General features: G+C 34.5%; 1 protein-coding gene across 1 annotated transcript in view; it reads left to right on the forward strand.

The window, feature by feature from the left end:
- The first annotated feature begins 1,859 nt into the window (after nucleotides 1–1,859).
- The window catches only part of LOC143742478 (uncharacterized), a 48,155-nt gene continuing 29,507 nt past the window's right edge, over nucleotides 1,860–20,507 (forward strand). The window contains exons 1-2 of the mRNA XM_077235353.1: nucleotides 1,860–1,921; nucleotides 3,889–4,036. Coding sequence (XP_077091468.1) covers nucleotides 3,952–4,036 — 85 coding nt within the window. The 5' untranslated portion in view covers nucleotides 1,860–1,921; nucleotides 3,889–3,951. The remainder of the gene's footprint in view (nucleotides 1,922–3,888; nucleotides 4,037–20,507) is intronic.

Consider the following 20,507-nt stretch of genomic DNA (forward strand, 5'->3'; position numbering starts at 1 on the left):
ATAATGTAAGACTCTTTTTCTAATGTTTTGGTTGCAAGGTGTGCTTGTGCTGGCTTTGATATAATAATATATGCACTACTGTTCAAAAGTTTGGTATTAGTAAGGTTCTAGGAAGGGTACCTAGACCACATTTATCTGAAAAACAGTAATATTGTGAAATATTATAAATATGTGAAAGTTTTCTATTTAAATGTTTAAAAAAAAATTTATTGTGATGGCAGAGCTCATTACTCTAGATTTCAGTGTCACACGACCCTTCAGAAATCATTTTAATACTGATTTGCTGCTCAAGAAACATTTCTGATTATGATCACAGTTGAAAATGGTGGTGCTGCTTTATGAAGTGTGGAAATAGTTATGGAGCATATATTTCCAGGATTGTTTATGAATAGCAAGATCAAAAGTTTTTTTTGTAAACACATTATAAGTGTCTTTGCTGTCATTTGTGATCAATTGCTATAAAAGTATACTTTTTAAAAAAATCATAGTGATTCCAAACTTTTGTCATGCAAATCTTAAGTGATGAAAATGATGTGAATGTCATGTTTTAACATCGATCCAACAAAGTTTAAAGGTTTAATTTTTCAAGAGTTCAAGTCAGAATTCAAGTCATATTCAAGCAGCTGTAGTTATGTACTTGTGTTTGTGCTAGAAAAATATACAAGATATTTGCGAGAAAATATTCTACAAGTGTGCAACTGTCATTGGATGAATTCACATACTGATTTGCGGATGAGCAAAATTTCTCCGTGACTTCAAATTTTTTGATGCGGGTGTTTAAATGCGTTTCGCACCATATTCACTGCAGCAACTGTAGCAAAAATGTGAGCGCACGAGTTTATTATTTTGTGATTTGTAGAATAGGATTTGTGCACCTGCAATAAAGAATTTGAGAAGGTGTAACTGTTGTGTTGTGTTTGTGGGAGAGAAAAAAAAGTCTACAAGTTTGCAACTCTTAAAACATTTGTCTCTGTTTCTTCAAATTTACTGATACACATGTGTGGCTAATCTCTACAACTATAAATTTCACTGTCACAGGCATTCAGTTGTTTTGCACCAAAAATACCTTCATACTTTTCGATTAATCATCCAACCCTAGGGTAGACTATATAATCGGATATTGCAATATTTTAAAGGAAATTATCAATAAGATATATCTTTTTTTACATATCGCACAGACTTAACTACCACCTGCAGCAAAGGTAAAAACGCCTGCTCCCATGAGATTTGTGTTGGGTCTTGTGGGATCCCAATCACAGTGCAGTCCTCTACTGTGGGGTTGATGAGGGGTTTGAAGATACCAACTTGAAAGTATTTGGGATGGGAGAGTAAACAATATTGACAAAGGTTCTGAGGTCACAGGTTACACCTCTTTCAGGAGCTTTGTGGGTATAGATCTAGCATGCATGTTGTTGGATTTAATGCTTTACATCTTTAAATGTCCATTGCTACTATGTGACATTAATAACTAACAAAGTAAGGGAAGTAACATTTAAATAATTACATAACCAAAGCATACTTAAAACATGTTTAAATAAGATATAGACACAAGCTGGTCTTTTTGTGGAACCCCTAGTGAAACAGCACTTTATATATTTTTGGGATTGTCCCAATTATTATATATTGATTTTGTTAAACGTATTAACTGAAATTTGCTTTTAGATTACTGCTTAAAGATGTGTTGTTTTGTTTCTATAACATGAACAAATGAATTAAGATTGCGTAAATGATTATTCTTTCTTTATTGATGCTTGCCAAACTAAACATTCATTCTTTTTTTTGAAAAAAGGAGAAAGAAACGAAATACTACAACTCAGAGGCACTAAGAGCTATATTACTCAGAACTTTTATTTTGGTCTGTGATGTGACGTCATAAGGCGGCGCCGCATCCCGCGTCTGTTGTGATTCTGGCTGAAGAAAGGTTTGTGTTTGTAAACATTTTAAGCGTTTAAATCGATACAAATCGTTCAATTACATTTATAGCCTTTACCAACGATGTAAAATGACTGAATTATTATTCACTTGTATATCATATTGATTGTCTAACATTAATGAACGTTATTTTTGTGAGTAAAGCGCATCCATACATGAGTAACATGAAAGGTGCTTCTCATTTTGCTCCCTATGAATCAGTTTATCATAAACACGAATTTTGGCATTGGCATTTAATTATGACGAAAAAGCTTTTCAAAACTCCACGGCAAATTAACCAAACAAGGTTCATAATGATTCAGTGATTTAAAGCGCTCGTTTCATCGCATGCTGAAGAAACATGTTGGTATAAATGACGAGAACACAAACAATGACAACATGTATTAACCAGTTGCAAATGTTTTGAAACCTACAATTCATTAAAAACAACTAAATATGAAATGTCTGTATAATTTGTGTGTTCTATATTAGTTTATTGTGCTAGTTTTGAGGGGTATTGTTTGTTTAGCGGGGCAAATCGGTCCATTTAAGCCCAAGACATTTTTTCGAGTTGTTTTTTCTTTCTTTCTGAGTGACATACACACAACTATAGTAAGGAGAGTCAAAAGATTGGTAACGTTATTGATAGAAAACCTTTTAGAAAAAAAGTAATTGTATCTGGACATTCTCATAGTGAGAAAATACTTTTTTTTTAAATAACATATTTTACACATCTTTTTTCTTTTTCATGCAATAACTCGGAGGAAATAAGGTAGGAGGACACATCTATTTTTGGTCATGTTCCCTGACATGTGAGCTGAATTTAAAATTATTTAATTTACAAGTGTCATTCTTGTGATTTATGACATCAATTACTGCTTTATTTATTCAGAAACCGAAGTAACTTAAAGTTATTAGTGTAACAACATCCACCCCCTAAATAAATACATTCTACTGGCTAGGACCTGGAGGAGGCTTCTGCGTGCTACAGAGTAGAGTGTGACTGTTGACGGGTAATGGTTAATGGAAACGGACAGGTCCTTCTGTACTTGCATTCACAAAATCAAAGTAGCAATTGAAAACTACATATAATCACCATACAAAAGTTCACTTCAAGAATGACCACACTGCTGACGTGATCTTATCTCTAGCACTCCTTGCACGGATGAGTTATTGCAGGCGCATATCAGCACGTTATCAAATAGGCATCATTTTTTCATATTGGTCAGTGACAATTATATTTTTTAGCCTTTATCCGCCGATTCGGATGTCGTGCTGATAATATCGTGCATCCCTAACATATGTGTTATTCCATGCCGTGGTTGCTTAGTAATTTGATTGATTTCTTTTCTTTTTTTCATGGGGTGTTGAACCGCCGGCGATACACTTAGGGTATAAAGGATTAAAGGGTTAGTTCACCAAAAAATTTAAGTTCTGTCATTAATTACTCACACTCATGTTGTTTCAAACCCGTAAGACCTTCGTTCATCTTCGTAACACAAATGAAGATATTTTTGATGAAATCTGAGAGCTTTCTGTCCCCCATAGACTGCAATGTCATTGCAACTTTTAAGGCCCCGAAAGGTAGTAAAAACATTGTTAAAATACATGTAACTACAGTGGTTCAACTTTAATGTTATGAAGCGATACTTTTTGTGCGCAAAAAAAACTAAAATAACGACTTTATTCAAAATTCTCTTCTCTTCCACATCATTTTCCTACGCTGTTGACGTAGTGTAAACAGTGCAGCGCTTCTGGGTTCTACGTCTGCACTGTTTACACTACGTCAACAGCGTAGGAGAATACGCTGAGTAATTCATGACAGAATTTTCATTTTTGGGTGAACTAACTCTTTAAGGCCATTCCCTCTGACTGACAGTACCAGTGTACTGAACTAAGGAGCTGACTGAGACGCACACAGAGATTTAGTTTGGAGTTATTTATTTCTGTTAATTATTCTTATCTTAAACACGACAGAGCGTCCAAACACAGAAAATCTCCTGGTGAAGCAGCTGAGATCCACGTGACACTATTATAAAGATGGAGTTTATTAAAGAAGAGAGTGAAGACGTGAAGATTGAAGAAACATTCAGTGTGAAACAAGAAGATACAGAAGAACAAACAGGTTGGTTTCATTTTCAAAGCTGAACTCAGCCATTTAAAAGGTTGACGTCAACAGAAATGAATTATATTTTTGGAGAATGCCATGCGAGTGTCCTAATTCAAGTTATTTTATTTGATATGGAACAGGTCACTCGAAGTTGAGCAACAGTTATTATGCATGTTACACATTAAATTAGAAAAAAGTAATATGAATTAGGGATGTGAAAGTGAGAATTTTCCCACTGCTTAAATGACGTGTTACGACACCGGTATGACTGGGGTTGGTGGTTAGTTTTTACCACTTTTGCATCTCACCTTTAAATCGCTAATTCAAAGGCGAAAGTAAAATTCCTACCGCCACACAGGCATTGCTAATGGTGCAGAGCGAGCGTTTCAATTAATTCCTATGGAAGTTGTTCTTCCATACGAATAAACTGAATACGGTCCGTGCCAGTAGACACTAAGGAATATGTCCGTGCGCATTTTATAAGTCGGGGCGGCATTTGCTTGAATGGTGGCTTCATTATTATTCTTAATGAAAAACACAGCAAGTGGAAAGACACAAGTCAACTCCTGCATTGAGCAGACACATTCATTCAGTTTTTAATTGCAGTGTCTGATGTCTAACTGAACTAAATGATGTTACTATAAGAAATCAAAAGGGTGGTGCCACAGTGGGCAAGTGATGGAACTGGTGTTGCGGCTGAACACTGTTAACACAGACTATCGCAGGAAGCCTGATATAAATGTAGCCTAAAAAATTATTATTAACACTATATCAAAGTTCCTTTCAAGGAAGGTCTGTTAACTCGGCAGTCATATTTGCAACACCTCTATTTCGGGCATCCAAGACCAAGTCTGCATACTCTCTTGACTAGGTACTTATTTAAAAAAAGTAATTACTTAACGACTGCTAACAAAGTATATTCTATATATCATGAGTGTGTATGAATGTAATCCGGAAGTACTACATTCGCCATGCTGTCATTACTAATACCAGCATCAGTTACGTCGCTTCACTGCAATTCACAAATCCTCTGCTGTGGCCTCATGGGATAGTAAAGTGTCCATCGTAAGCACACTTCAGAATCTCGCCAGAAGTCGTCATCCAGGTACTTTTTGCCTACTCTATTATGAGTACTGTGAATTTGGACATACTTCTTTTGTCACATACTCAGGGGGTCCGCGGGTTCTTAAAAAGTATAAAAGTTGATAAATCTTTAGAGAAAATTAAGGCCCTTAAAAAGTATTAAAAAGTCTTAAATACCATTTTCCAAGGTATTAAATATTGTATCATCTTTTCGTTATGTATATTTGTCCAAAGAGGTTGTATGGCTGAATTTAATCATTGCGTCTGCAAATTTTTTCAAATGGCCTGTGCGAACGTCCCCCCGAACGTCCCCGTGTAGGGTCCGCATGATGTCCCGCGGACCTTCACGAAGACGTCCTCCGGACGTTCAAGAGGACGTTCCCAGGACCACCACCAGTCATTCGGGACGTTTATGGGACAGTAGTTATTAGCCTACACCTTGTGTCAAAATGATTTATGACCCTATGATTGACAGGTGGGCGTGGCTTTCCTTTGATCTTCCCCCGCCCCTTCCGGTTCCTCCCCTTCCTGTCCCGCCCCTTCCGGTTCCTCCCCTTCCTGTTACCTTTGACCCAGTCCCGCCCCTTCCTGTTACCTTTGACCTAGTTTCCGCCCCTTCCGGTTACACTTTCTGTCAAAATGATGGATGGTTACCTTTGACCTAGTTCCGCCCCTTGCGGTTACACTTTCTGTCAAAATGATGGATGTGTGACAGTTAGTTTGATTGTTTGATCAAGAAAAGGGAGGTATTGGCCTTGTTAACATAAGCTTTGATGTTACAGTTACAAAGTGATGTGACAGTTAGTTTGAGATGTGATTGTTTGAAGTTGGTGTTTTGGTCACCGCATCCCTGAGCTTTATCAAGGGGAGCTGTGAAAGTGATAAGAAAAAAATGTACAACTATTCACTGGACCAAGCATTATGTTCATTTAAATAAAATGGTGAAAGTTTATCTGTTCTGTAAAAAAGAATATAAAATAAAATCTCACACAAAAAGTTGAAATAAATGTACAACTATTCACTGAACCAAGCATTTCAGTTTAAATAAAATGGAGCCACAAAAATAAAAAATGTACAACTATTCACTGAACCAAGCATTTCAGTTTAAATAAAATGGTGAAAGTTTATCTGTTCTTTAAAAGAATATAAAATAAAACCTCACACAAAAAGTTTAAATAAAATGGAGTCACAAAAATATTCCAAACAGTTAAAAAATGTATTAGAGAGTTGAAGAAAAAACATACAGCTTATGTAAAACCTCACACAAAAAGTTTAAATAAAATGGAGCCACAAAAGTATTGCAAACAATCCAATGTATGAATGATCTGACTCTGTCTCAAAAACATAGGGAGCACGCGCGTCTATGTGTGTGTGTGTGTGTCAAAGCAGGAATTCCCCCCCCCCCCCCCCCCCTCCGCATTGCTGAGGACCTTGAAAGTTTATCTCACACAGAAGTTGAAAAAGCATTATGTTCATTTAAATGAAATGATTATAAAATTTACATTTAGTCATTCACAAATATTTGACACTGACTCAAGTTGAAAAACCATGCTGTTCAATTAAAAGTATATAAATTAAACAAAAATAAAATCATCTTACTGTTTCACCATGGTTGAAAAAAACCCACAAGTGTTTCCCCTGAAGTCTTTTCTCTCTGTCACACCAGTGTGTGGCTGGCCTGGTATCTGTTTTTGTGACACGTTCCTGAGCCCATTGAAAAGCATTGTGTTCCTTTAGAAGTGTATAAATTAAAATATATCATATATAAAATAAATAGTTTACTAATTGTTGTTCATTTAAAATCTTACTAAATTACTGAAGTTGAAAATCATGCCGTTCATTAAAAAACCGTACTAAATTAATGAAGTTGAAAAGCATTCTGTTTATTTAAAATAAATATTTTACAAATTTACTGTAGCAATTATGTTAGATTTAGATAAAAATAAAATCATCTTACATTTTCACCAGGGTTGAAGTAGCTCCTATCACATAGATGTCCATATTGACCATTTAAAGTTGAAAAGAACCCCAGAGTATTTCTCTCTTTCTCTCTCTCTCACACCAGCGTTTGACAGTCAGAGGGCTGTGTTCAGTGATCAGAATGAGACTGTGAATGTTTGCTAAATTTATTTCATAGTGTATAAGCATTAAAAGTTTGAAATAGTTTCAAACTTATTCAATAAAAACATAAAAAACAATTATGCTATATCGATGGTATCTGGGGAAAACTTGACTATATTTTTTTATTTATCAGGGTGCATGTAAAGAACTTTGAAATTTGCGGCTCTCACAAGTTATCTCACACATTGTGTGAAATGTTTAATAATTCCTCAAGTAGTATCTGTGAGAAAATCCTCACATAGGCCTATCTGTAGTGAGAGAGCAACAATGAAGACTTTTAGAATCTGTGATGCCTCAGGCCGAGCCCCATTGATAGCCTGCTTATAAGCTCCTTCCGATCACCAGCACATCTTCAGAGAAATACGTTACTTTACAATAATGTTAGCTTCAGGATATAGGGTGACAGAGCAGATGAGCCTCTGTGCATCACGTAATGTTAGTCTGCTAACGCCTTTCCAGAGCCAAAGTTTTGTTCGTACTAAATTTATTTCAAAGCATAATCGTAAAAGTTTAAATATGATCTTTTAAAAATGAAAAGATTGTTTAAATGAAATCTTTACATCTTTACAATCTTTTTTTTTTAACGGTGACCCAAAGTATAATTGTTATTAATATAACCATAATGATTTTTGTACTGTAACAGCATACCCCGTACACCTAAACACGACCATCACAGAAAACTGCATTTTTACATTGTTTTTTACATACTGTTTTGCACTCTCACACACTAAGTTGGTTCCATAAACTCAAATAAAGTATATAACTCAATGTATAATGACAAAATGTATTCAAACAATTTAACCTTAGTTTTAGCTAAATAATATATATAAAAATTATATATATATATACAAATATAAAATATAAAAACTCCTTACATTTTCATAGAACTGAAGAAGTAGTAGAAACTAACAATAAAAAAACAAATAGTTTAAGATGTCATAAACAAAAACCCTCCCAGATCCTTCAGGGATAAACTACAGGGTGAGATGAAGCTTCACACCCTCACAGAGACGAGAGGAGTGACAGGCCAGATGAGCCTCTGGGGTCACAATGCCCCAGCATATGCAAAGTTCGTCTGCTTTCCACTGTTTTATTCATATTAAACTTGTTTAATTAAAAGCATAATCTTAAAATTTTAAATGAGATCTTTTCAAATTAAAAGACCGTTTAAATCAAATCTGTAAAGTTTTATTAAAATCGTATCTTCTATTTATCTTCTACTTCTGTATTATATAAATGAATTTCATAAATTTAACCTAAGGTATTATTTTTTTACTAAACATCGTTTGTTCAAAAAATTGAATACATTTTTTTATAAATCAAGAATTGTGCTTTGGCGTCTTAGATCTTATTTCAAACAGTATTTTTGTCCATGCGACATGAAACATGTTGTCACAATGTTTTTGTTGTTTTAAAAGAAATCCCAGGACTCTACATTGCTCTTATTTAGATTAAATTGTATCATTTAGAAAATCACCACACATGTTCAGAGACGCGATGTGCCTCTGTGGTCCATGAGTAATAAGTAAAGTTTGTCTTGAGCGAATATATAATTTTACTCGTCTTAATTCAAAGCATGATCTTACTTTTTCTACGGTAGCTATGATCTATTGTACGTATAAGATCATTTTTACTTTTCTTGTATCTCCCAAACTATCCTTATTCATTGTGGAAACACACAGGGTGAACCCCTTTACTGAGAGTATACTATCGGTTATCTACTCAAAATATATGTAGAATTTTAAAATGTTAGCCTTTGTTGATGCGACAGGCCACATGAACAGACTTTGGAGAGAGCTGATGATACTATAGCGGGAAGCATGCCCCTTTGACCTCCTCCATTTTTGGAGGCTTTTTGTTAAATACCCTATAGCTTAGTCCTTAATGGTACGCTGTGTAGAAATTTCCCCATCTAGCGGTGATATTGTATTTTGCATTCAAACGCATAGTGCTCTCTAGCGCTTCGCTTTTTCAAATGCGTATTGCAACTACGGTAACCGCTATGTGCCAAGAAGCTACGCCCTGTCGTCCAATTGCACTTCATCGAGTTTAACTATACACGTTTTACCGTTATGTTGCCTATATAATGAATTACACAACCACGGAATGAAAAAGCTTGTAATTTAGACCATAACACTGACTTAACTGTCGAGGAGAAAGCAGGACTTCGGTGTCCCTTTCAAAGTCTTTTCTCCTTCATTAGCTCTATCCACCTGGGAAAAGCCACCCCCATATTTACCCTCGTTTTAAATTTGCCGGTCGCGTTTCCTTTTAGATTAAATTTTTAAGCTTCATCATGGCAACGAGGATTGCATTATGAAGTGCCGTGCAATCTTTCAAGCGCCTCTCACTGACCGCTTCAGTGGTTTCAGTCAGCCGGCTCTGAACGAAAAGGTTGGCTAGTTGAGCTAGGCTAGTGCTTTTTGTCCCTCTCTGCTATTATAGTTTTTCAAGATGGCGGAACGACATGGAGGCCTCCATGGACTTACCCGTACCATGTAAATAAAGATAAGAAATTCTTTGCTTACGAGGATAAGTCAGTTCGTTGGCAAAGGTAATTTTACACCAACGAGAAAATATTTATGAATAAAGACATTGATTTTAGCTAATACAATACTTTATAAAAAAACTACCATGAGTTTAATTTCAGATGTGTAAATTACGAAACTCAATTTTTTAACCGAGTGAATCTACGCATGAGAGATCTTCATAAGTCATAACTTCAAACCAAAAGATTAAAAACCAAAGATTAAGCTAAATGACACTAGGTTCCAGCGTACCTAAAAAGTTAAAATCATGCATACGTGTTGTGTTCTGACACAAGGCCATTAGCTGATTCTTTTTGTTTTATAAATTTACTTTACTGATTTCTACAAATATCAGCCTGATAATATGTACTTAATACACGATGAAACAAGATAATCATGCTACCAATTACGTCTGACACAATGTTTTTAAGAAAAGTAGAGTTTTAAAATGCAACTAAACCAGATGATTTTTCTTTTGACAAACCTACAGAAATGCATGTCGATTACTAAGTTTCAGGCATAGTGCAAACATGCAATGTTCGAGAAAGTGTAATCTTTGCGAGGTCTCACCCACAAACGCAAAACTTTGTGTTGGGAAAATATTATGGAAGTAATTTTCAAACCGTAATTATATTACATTTATATTTTATTACTATTATGGTTTCATGTTGATTTAAAGTATTTGTTATTAATTAATACCTTTATTTTTATCTAACAATTCAATATCCAGCTCAAAATTTTGTTCAAAAATTGATCTCTGATCCCAAATAATTAGATAATGTAATGCTCACAAGCCACAGATATTCTCCTGCATAGTATGTGTGTAAATAGTAGTGCTTAAATCTTTCGCTGTATTTTGTCACCCTCATGCTGATCCATGCATAGCTTTTTACTAAAAGAAAATATTATGGAAGTCATTATCAAACTTGAATTAAACCATATTTTATTTATTAATATTAGGCTTTCGTGCTGATTTAAAGTTTTTTATTTGTTATTAACTAATATCTTTTTTTTTTTTTTTTTACATCCACCACAAATTTTTTTTCAAAAATTGTTCTCTGACCCCAAATAAACAGATAATGGAATCTTCACAAGCTACAGTTAGATATTATTCTGCTTAGTATGTGTGTAAATAGTTGTGCTTAAATGTTTCGATGTATTTTGACACGCCAACATATTCTGTCACACCGTAGTGATGTAAAGTTCCACACTCTTGTAAAGACTATGGTCTAACTTTAAAACATAATCTTTATACATGAATTCAAAAGACCAAATCACTAAGAAAAGTACCGTTTAAAATAATAAATACACAAAAGTTCACAAGTGATGGTTTTATTACTATTACTATTCAGATAGCAGACGACACTGGTTCACATTTTGAATGTGTGTCTGTTTTAGGTGAAGACTTTTCTTTGAGAGCCGTCGACATTCATTGTTTATAGGAATAAATGACCATTGATAATTTAAGTGTTTGTACTCTGAAGTATTTCTGTTTGAGAATGTTTGACTAAATTGCAACTTTCCCTCTATCTACGATGTGGAATCACACAAAGTATTAACGCAAAAAGTATGTGCATGCTGTTTTACACGTTACAACAGAATCACATATGACTATTGCACTGAGAGAGGCGTATTCATTAAGACTGTTAAACAAATCGGTTTAAACCTGCAGATAACATTGCACAAAGTAAATTCTAGTGATCAACTTTCTAAAAAGTAAATACAACATGAGCCATACAGAGGAGCCACTTGTGATCAGTTTTGTATGTTTGTAATTGACATCATGTTTCTTTTTGTACAGTTTGCAAAAACTATAGTCTCCGAGCGTGGTCAAACATATAGGAATTTATGAAAAACATGAACAGATATTTCTACATGAGATATTTATTTTAGAACATCTTTCAGCTATGTCTACGAAACATCGACATGAAAGATGAGTATTGCTGTTTTTCTGTTACCTATAAAACTATTATACTTCAAACTCGTCTAGCTATTGCCCATTTCACAGCACAGTCGGTTATTTTTTCTACGTGGCTAAACAACGGTTAAGCTAATGAATTACCGTTGAAAGGCGGGATGATTCATTTTTTATTCCGTCTACACCGATACTTTGACACAAGAGTTTTAGTCAGGGGGGTCTTTTAGGCCTGATCCAGAAAACAGACATTGTGTTTTATGTCTTAATAATCGTTCTTCTTTTTATGAAAAGTAAGCAGTTTTTGGCCTCATCATCAAAAATGTTTAAACATATTGTAAATTTCAATTGTTATATAAATTATATGTGAAACACGCTCAGTCGCATTAGAGTCGGATTCTTGTTTATATTGAAGTTTGTTATTGAACCGCTAGTGTTCTTAAATTCTTTACCACGGTTTCATTTTTAACAACACAATCGTAACACTTTTCGTATTTTGTACGATGTTTTCTTTACACTCTCACCCCATGGATATCGGTTTCCTACAGTTAGCTGTAATGTTGCTGAACTCTAGGCCTTCTCTTTTTCATATACGACAGTATTTGCATGAATTGGCTTGATTTAATAAAATGATGGTTTAAACCACATTATATTATTATACCATTTTTAAATTGCGCTTAAATGTATATTTTATATTTTAACCCTTTATGCAAATATAGAATAGGCCTACCGCACAAGGATCTCTGAAATATTTTTTTCGTGTAAAACATCTATGTAGATCTATGTTTTTAAAAATACAAAGACATCTTTCTACCAGCGACCCTCAAAATCTGGGCATACAACAAAACACAGTGCATCCGTGTAGCTACGATGATTGATCAGAAAATTACTTTTGTCGCTTTGTTTGAAGAAACACTTTAATCAGCTGGTGCTTGATAACTATTAAACAACCCTCAATTCGGTAATGATGCGATATTGATATCGCGTTTTAATTTCAACTCAATGCGCTAAAGGTCTATAACTGAACTTTAACGTCTTAATATTTGGTAAAAGTTAACTTAAAGCCTTACTTTCTAAACGCTTTCTACGGAACTTGTTGCGAACATTCACTCAGCCATATGTTTAAAAAATATATATATTGGTGTAATTAATAGAATTCCTGAAAACAACCGATCCGAAACCTCTTATCACTTAGTCGAACTCCATTATCCTTTAAGACTGCGTCTTTTAAACGTTTTTAACCGCCTAAAGACTCAGGGTTAGACGGTCTATAATAAGCTTTTTCAAAAGCTCCGACATGTTCTCGTTTCGACCTCTGTAAAAGAAATAACACACACACATATGCATAGTGGTTCAACCTTTTTATTAAAATGACACATCTAATATTACAATCAGTAAAAACAGGATAGATAATGACTACATGTTATAAGTAATATAATAAAAGAATTAATAAAATAAATAATGGTCGTACAAAACTCTAAATGATATAATGACATTAGAGGCTAGTGAAAAAAGGGGTAACAATAACATCATTGATAGTCTAACCAGTAGATGAAATTTCTGCAATCCATCATGTTACGATCTATGATGTAATTGACAAACATTTCGATAACTCTGGACGTGTCATCCTCGTCATTGTCTTTTAGTTTTGGTATCATTAGCTTACATACATCGGCCACATACGTACACATACAGAGTACATCGGGGATTTCAAACTCACAGCTGCATTCAAGCATCATAACCAGAGCATCTTTTACAAGTACAGACGGCGGCTCAATACCGTTGACACATATGTTTGATAATTCACCCCAAGAATCAGGCGTACCTCTTATCAATCTCATATGTTTCTTGAGATTTCTTACACGCTTGGTTTCAACATTAACGTCGTCATCATCATCATCATCATCATCATCATCATCCGATTCACTTGAATACTCGATGACTCTTTCCATTAATGAAATCAGCTGGGTTCTGTAATGTCCTTTAAACATGAATTCCATGTAACTCTTTCGGCTAAAGGCAGCAGCCATGCTGGTGGGGGTTTGGTCACTCTCCATTCACGATTGAGAAACCTAGCCAGAGGTCGACGACGTCGGAGACGATCTCCTTGCTGGATTTGTCCAAAAGCTCGTCTCTGATTTCTTGTAGTTTAGTACCGATGAATGGCTCGTCTTTTAATTCGCGCAGAATAGCCCCGAGTGTTCCTTGAATAGTCTCAGGCTGTGATTTTAACCCGCACCTGTTTAGGACAAATGCTATGATGAGTCGTAGAAGACTAGTTTGCGGTAGGTTCAAACAAACAGGAATGTCGAAGCAAGCTTTAGCAGGCCAACCAAATGTTTACCACGGTTCCTTCCAAATGTTCCTTCAACTTCTGATTAATGAGATGTAGCAGTAGACCCAACAGTCAGCGTTTTTACGATTTTGAATCCATTTGAAGCAACCGTCTGTAGCGTCGAAACCAGGTTTAGCAGCGTTACCACCACACACACACACAAACAGTTAGGAGAAACCGGCTTGCGTGCGATAACTGAGGCTGGGCTCTGTGTAGAGTTTATCAGGACAACTGATAGTGCTCACCCGCCCGTAGGAGGAGTTGTATAGGGGTGTCATCGTCATGACATCGTAAACTGTTACGTAGGATTAAAGCCTCATTGAATCATAAGTCATGGAGAAGTTATGCATATACCGCCAGAGAGAATTCTATTAATTACACCAATATATATATATTTTAAACATATGGCTGAGTGAATGTTCGCAACAAGTTCCGTAAAAAGCGTTTAGAAAGTAAGGCTTTAAGTTAACTTTTACCAAATATTAAGACGTTAAAGTTCAGTTATAGACCTTTAGCGCATTGAGTTGAAATTAAAACGCGATATCAATATCGCATCATTACCGAATTGAGGGTTGTTTAATAGTTATCAAGCACCAGCTGATTAAAGTGTTTCTTCAAACAAAGCGACAAAAGTAATTTTCTGATCAATCATCGTAGCTACACGGATGCACTGTGTTTTGTTGTATGCCCAGATTTTGAGGGTCGCTGGTAGAAAGATGTCTTTGTATTTTTAAAAACATAGATCTACATAGATGTTTTACACGAAAAAAATATTTCAGAGATCCTTGTGCGGTAGGCCTATTCTATATTTGCATAAAGGGTTAAAATATAAAATATACATTTAAGCGCAATTTAAAAATGGTATAATAATATAATGTGGTTTAAACCATCATTTTATTAAATCAAGCCAATTCATGCAAATACTGTCGTATATGAAAAAGAGAAGGCCTAGAGTTCACCAACATTACAGCTAACTGTAGGAAACCGATATCCATGGGGTGAGAGTGTAAAGAAAACATCGTACAAAATACGAAAAGTGTTACGATTGTGTTGTTAAAAATGAAACCGTGGTAAAGAATTTAAGAACACTAGCGGTTCAATAACAAACTTCAATATAAACAAGAATCCGACTCTAATGCGACTGAGCGTGTTTCACATATAATTTATATAACAATTGATATTTACAATATGTTTAAACATTTTTGATGATGAGGCCAAAAACTGCTTACTTTTCATAAAAAGAAGAACGATTATTAAGACATAAAACACAATGTCTGTTTTCTGGATCAGGCCTAAAAGACCCCCCTGACTAAAACTCTTGTGTCAAAGTATCGGTGTAGACGGAATAAAAAATGAATCATCCCGCCTTTCAACGGTAATTCATTAGCTTAACCGTTGTTTAGCCACGTAGAAAAAATAACCGACTGTGCTGTGAAATGGGCAATAGCTAGACGAGTTTGAAGTATAATAGTTTTATAGGTAACAGAAAAACAGCAATACTCATCTTTCATGTCGATGTTTCGTAGACATAGCTGAAAGATGTTCTAAAATAAATATCTCATGTAGAAATATCTGTTCATGTTTTTCATAAATTCCTATATGTTTGACCACGCTCGGAGACTATAGTTTTTGCAAACTGTACAAAAAGAAACATGATGTCAATTACAAACATACAAAACTGATCACAAGTGGCTTTTCTGTATGGCTCATGTTGTATTTGCTTTTTAGAAAGTTGATCACTAGAATTTACTTTGTGCAATGTTATCTGCAGGTTTAAACCGATTTGTTTAACAGTCTTAATGAATACGCCTCTCTCAGTGCAATAGTCATATGTGATTCTGTTGTAACGTGTAAAACAGCATGCACATACTTTTTGCGTTAATACTTTGTGTGATTCCACATCGTAGATAGAGGGAAAGTTGCAATTTGGTCAAACATTCTCAAACAGAAATACTTCAGAGTACAAACACTTAAATTATCAATGGTCATTTATTCCTATAAACAATGAATGTCGACGGCTCTCAAAGAAAAGTCTTCACCTAAAACAGACACACATTCAAAATGTGAACCAGTGTCGTCTGCTATCTGAATAGTAATAGTAATAAAACCATCACTTGTGAACTTTTGTGTATTTATTATTTTAAATGGTACTTTTCTTAGTGATTTGGTCTTTTGAATTCATGTATAAAGATTATGTTTTAAAGTTAGACCATAGTCTTTACAAGAGTGTGGAACTTTACATCACTACGGTGTGACAGAATATGTTGGCGTGTAAAAATACATCGAAACATTTAAGCACAACTATTTACACACATACTAAGCAGAATAATATCTAACTGTAGCTTGTGAAGATTCCATTATCTGTTTATTTGGGGTCAGAGAACAATTTTTGAAAAAAAATTTGTGGTGGATGTAAAAAAAAAAAAAAAAAGGTATTAGTTAATAACAAATAAAAAACTTTAAATCAGCACGAAAGCCTAATATTAATAAATAAAATATGGTTTAATTCAAGTTTGATAATGACTTCCATAATATTTTCTTTTAGTAAAAAGCTATGCATGGATCAGCATGAGGGTGACAAAATACAGCGAAAGATTTAAGCACTACTATTTACACACATACTATGCAGGAGAATATCTGTGGCTTGTGAGCATTACATTATCTAATTATTTGGGATCAGAGATCAATTTTTGAACAAAATTTTGAGCTGGATATTGAATTGTTAGATAAAAATAAAGGTATTAATTAATAACAAATACTTTAAATCAACATGAAACCATAATAGTAATAAAATATAAATGTAATATAATTACGGTTTGAAAATTACTTCCATAATATTTTCCCAACACAAAGTTTTGCGTTTGTGGGTGAGACCTCGCAAAGATTACACTTTCTCGAACATTGCATGTTTGCACTATGCCTGAAACTTAGTAATCGACATGCATTTCTGTAGGTTTGTCAAAAGAAAAATCATCTGGTTTAGTTGCATTTTAAAACTCTACTTTTCTTAAAAACATTGTGTCAGACGTAATTGGTAGCATGATTATCTTGTTTCATCGTGTATTAAGTACATATTATCAGGCTGATATTTGTAGAAATCAGTAAAGTAAATTTATAAAACAAAAAGAATCAGCTAATGGCCTTGTGTCAGAACACAACACGTATGCATGATTTTAACTTTTTAGGTACGCTGGAACCTAGTGTCATTTAGCTTAATCTTTGGTTTTTAATCTTTTGGTTTGAAGTTATGACTTATGAAGATCTCTCATGCGTAGATTCACTCGGTTAAAAAATTGAGTTTCGTAATTTACACATCTGAAATTAAACTCATGGTAGTTTTTTTATAAAGTATTGTATTAGCTAAAATCAATGTCTTTATTCATAAATATTTTCTCGTTGGTGTAAAATTACCTTTGCCAACGAACTGACTTATCCTCGTAAGCAAAGAATTTCTTATCTTTATTTACATGGTACGGGTAAGTCCATGGAGGCCTCCATGTCGTTCCGCCATCTTGAAAAACTATAATAGCAGAGAGGGACAAAAAGCACTAGCCTAGCTCAACTAGCCAACCTTTTCGTTCAGAGCCGGCTGACTGAAACCACTGAAGCGGTCAGTGAGAGGCGCTTGAAAGATTGCACGGCACTTCATAATGCAATCCTCGTTGCCATGATGAAGCTTAAAAATTTAATCTAAAAGGAAACGCGACCGGCAAATTTAAAACGAGGGTAAATATGGGGGTGGCTTTTCCCAGGTGGATAGAGCTAATGAAGGAGAAAAGACTTTGAAAGGGACACCGAAGTCCTGCTTTCTCCTCGACAGTTAAGTCAGTGTTATGGTCTAAATTACAAGCTTTTTCATTCCGTGGTTGTGTAATTCATTATATAGGCAACATAACGGTAAAACGTGTATAGTTAAACTCGATGAAGTGCAATTGGACGACAGGGCGTAGCTTCTTGGCACATAGCGGTTACCGTAGTTGCAATACGCATTTGAAAAAGCGAAGCGCTAGAGAGCACTATGCGTTTGAATGCAAAATACAATATCACCGCTAGATGGGGAAATTTCTACACAGCGTACCATTAAGGACTAAGCTATAGGGTATTTAACAAAAAGCCTCCAAAAATGGAGGAGGTCAAAGGGGCATGCTTCCCGCTATAGTATCATCAGCTCTCTCCAAAGTCTGTTCATGTGGCCTGTCGCATCAACAAAGGCTAACATTTTAAAATTCTACATATATTTTGAGTAGATAACCGATAGTATACTCTCAGTAAAGGGGTTCACCCTGTGTGTTTCCACAATGAATAAGGATAGTTTGGGAGATACAAGAAAAGTAAAAATGATCTTATACGTACAATAGATCATAGCTACCGTAGAAAAAGTAAGATCATGCTTTGAATTAAGACGAGTAAAATTATATATTCGCTCAAGACAAACTTTACTTATTACTCATGGACCACAGAGGCACATCGCGTCTCTGAACATGTGTGGTGATTTTCTAAATGATACAATTTAATCTAAATAAGAGCAATGTAGAGTCCTGGGATTTCTTTTAAAACAACAAAAACATTGTGACAACATGTTTCATGTCGCATGGACAAAAATACTGTTTGAAATAAGATCTAAGACGCCAAAGCACAATTCTTGATTTATAAAAAAATGTATTCAATTTTTTGAACAAACGATGTTTAGTAAAAAAATAATACCTTAGGTTAAATTTATGAAATTCATTTATATAATACAGAAGTAGAAGATAAATAGAAGATACGATTTTAATAAAACTTTACAGATTTGATTTAAACGGTCTTTTAATTTGAAAAGATCTCATTTAAAATTTTAAGATTATGCTTTTAATTAAACAAGTTTAATATGAATAAAACAGTGGAAAGCAGACGAACTTTGCATATGCTGGGGCATTGTGACCCCAGAGGCTCATCTGGCCTGTCACTCCTCTCGTCTCTGTGAGGGTGTGAAGCTTCATCTCACCCTGTAGTTTATCCCTGAAGGATCTGGGAGGGTTTTTGTTTATGACATCTTAAACTATTTGTTTTTTTATTGTTAGTTTCTACTACTTCTTCAGTTCTATGAAAATGTAAGGAGTTTTTATATTTTATATTTGTATATATATATATAATTTTTATATATATTATTTAGCTAAAACTAAGGTTAAATTGTTTGAATACATTTTGTCATTATACATTGAGTTATATACTTTATTTGAGTTTATGGAACCAACTTAGTGTGTGAGAGTGCAAAACAGTATGTAAAAAACAATGTAAAAATGCAGTTTTCTGTGATGGTCGTGTTTAGGTGTACGGGGTATGCTGTTACAGTACAAAAATCATTATGGTTATATTAATAACAATTATACTTTGGGTCACCGTTAAAAAAAAAAGATTGTAAAGATGTAAAGATTTCATTTAAACAATCTTTTCATTTTTAAAAGATCATATTTAAACTTTTACGATTATGCTTTGAAATAAATTTAGTACGAACAAAACTTTGGCTCTGGAAAGGCGTTAGCAGACTAACATTACGTGATGCACAGAGGCTCATCTGCTCTGTCACCCTATATCCTGAAGCTAACATTATTGTAAAGTAACGTATTTCTCTGAAGATGTGCTGGTGATCGGAAGGAGCTTATAAGCAGGCTATCAATGGGGCTCGGCCTGAGGCATCACAGATTCTAAAAGTCTTCATTGTTGCTCTCTCACTACAGATAGGCCTATGTGAGGATTTTCTCACAGATACTACTTGAGGAATTATTAAACATTTCACACAATGTGTGAGATAACTTGTGAGAGCCGCAAATTTCAAAGTTCTTTACATGCACCCTGATAAATAAAAAAATATAGTCAAGTTTTCCCCAGATACCATCGATATAGCATAATTGTTTTTTATGTTTTTATTGAATAAGTTTGAAACTATTTCAAACTTTTAATGCTTATACACTATGAAATAAATTTAGCAAACATTCACAGTCTCATTCTGATCACTGAACACAGCCCTCTGACTGTCAAACGCTGGTGTGAGAGAGAGAGAAAGAGAGAAATACTCTGGGGTTCTTTTCAACTTTAAATGGTCAATATGGACATCTATGTGATAGGAGCTACTTCAACCCTGGTGAAAATGTAAGATGATTTTATTTTTATCTAAATCTAACATAATTGCTACAGTAAATTTGTAAAATATTTATTTTAAATAAACAGAATGCTTTTCAACTTCATTAATTTAGTACGGTTTTTTAATGAACGGCATGATTTTCAACTTCAGTAATTTAGTAAGATTTTAAATGAACAACAATTAGTAAACTATTTATTTTATATATGATATATTTTAATTTATACACTTCTAAAGGAACACAATGCTTTTCAATGGGCTCAGGAACGTGTCACAAAAACAGATACCAGGCCAGCCACACACTGGTGTGACAGAGAGAAAAGACTTCAGGGGAAACACTTGTGGGTTTTTTTCAACCATGGTGAAACAGTAAGATGATTTTATTT

The sequence above is a fragment of the Siphateles boraxobius genome, unplaced genomic scaffold (genome assembly GCF_051911475.1).
Source record: "Siphateles boraxobius isolate OS27281-9 unplaced genomic scaffold, OSU_SipBor_1 19, whole genome shotgun sequence".
NCBI classification, from domain to species: domain Eukaryota; kingdom Metazoa; phylum Chordata; class Actinopteri; order Cypriniformes; family Leuciscidae; genus Siphateles; species Siphateles boraxobius.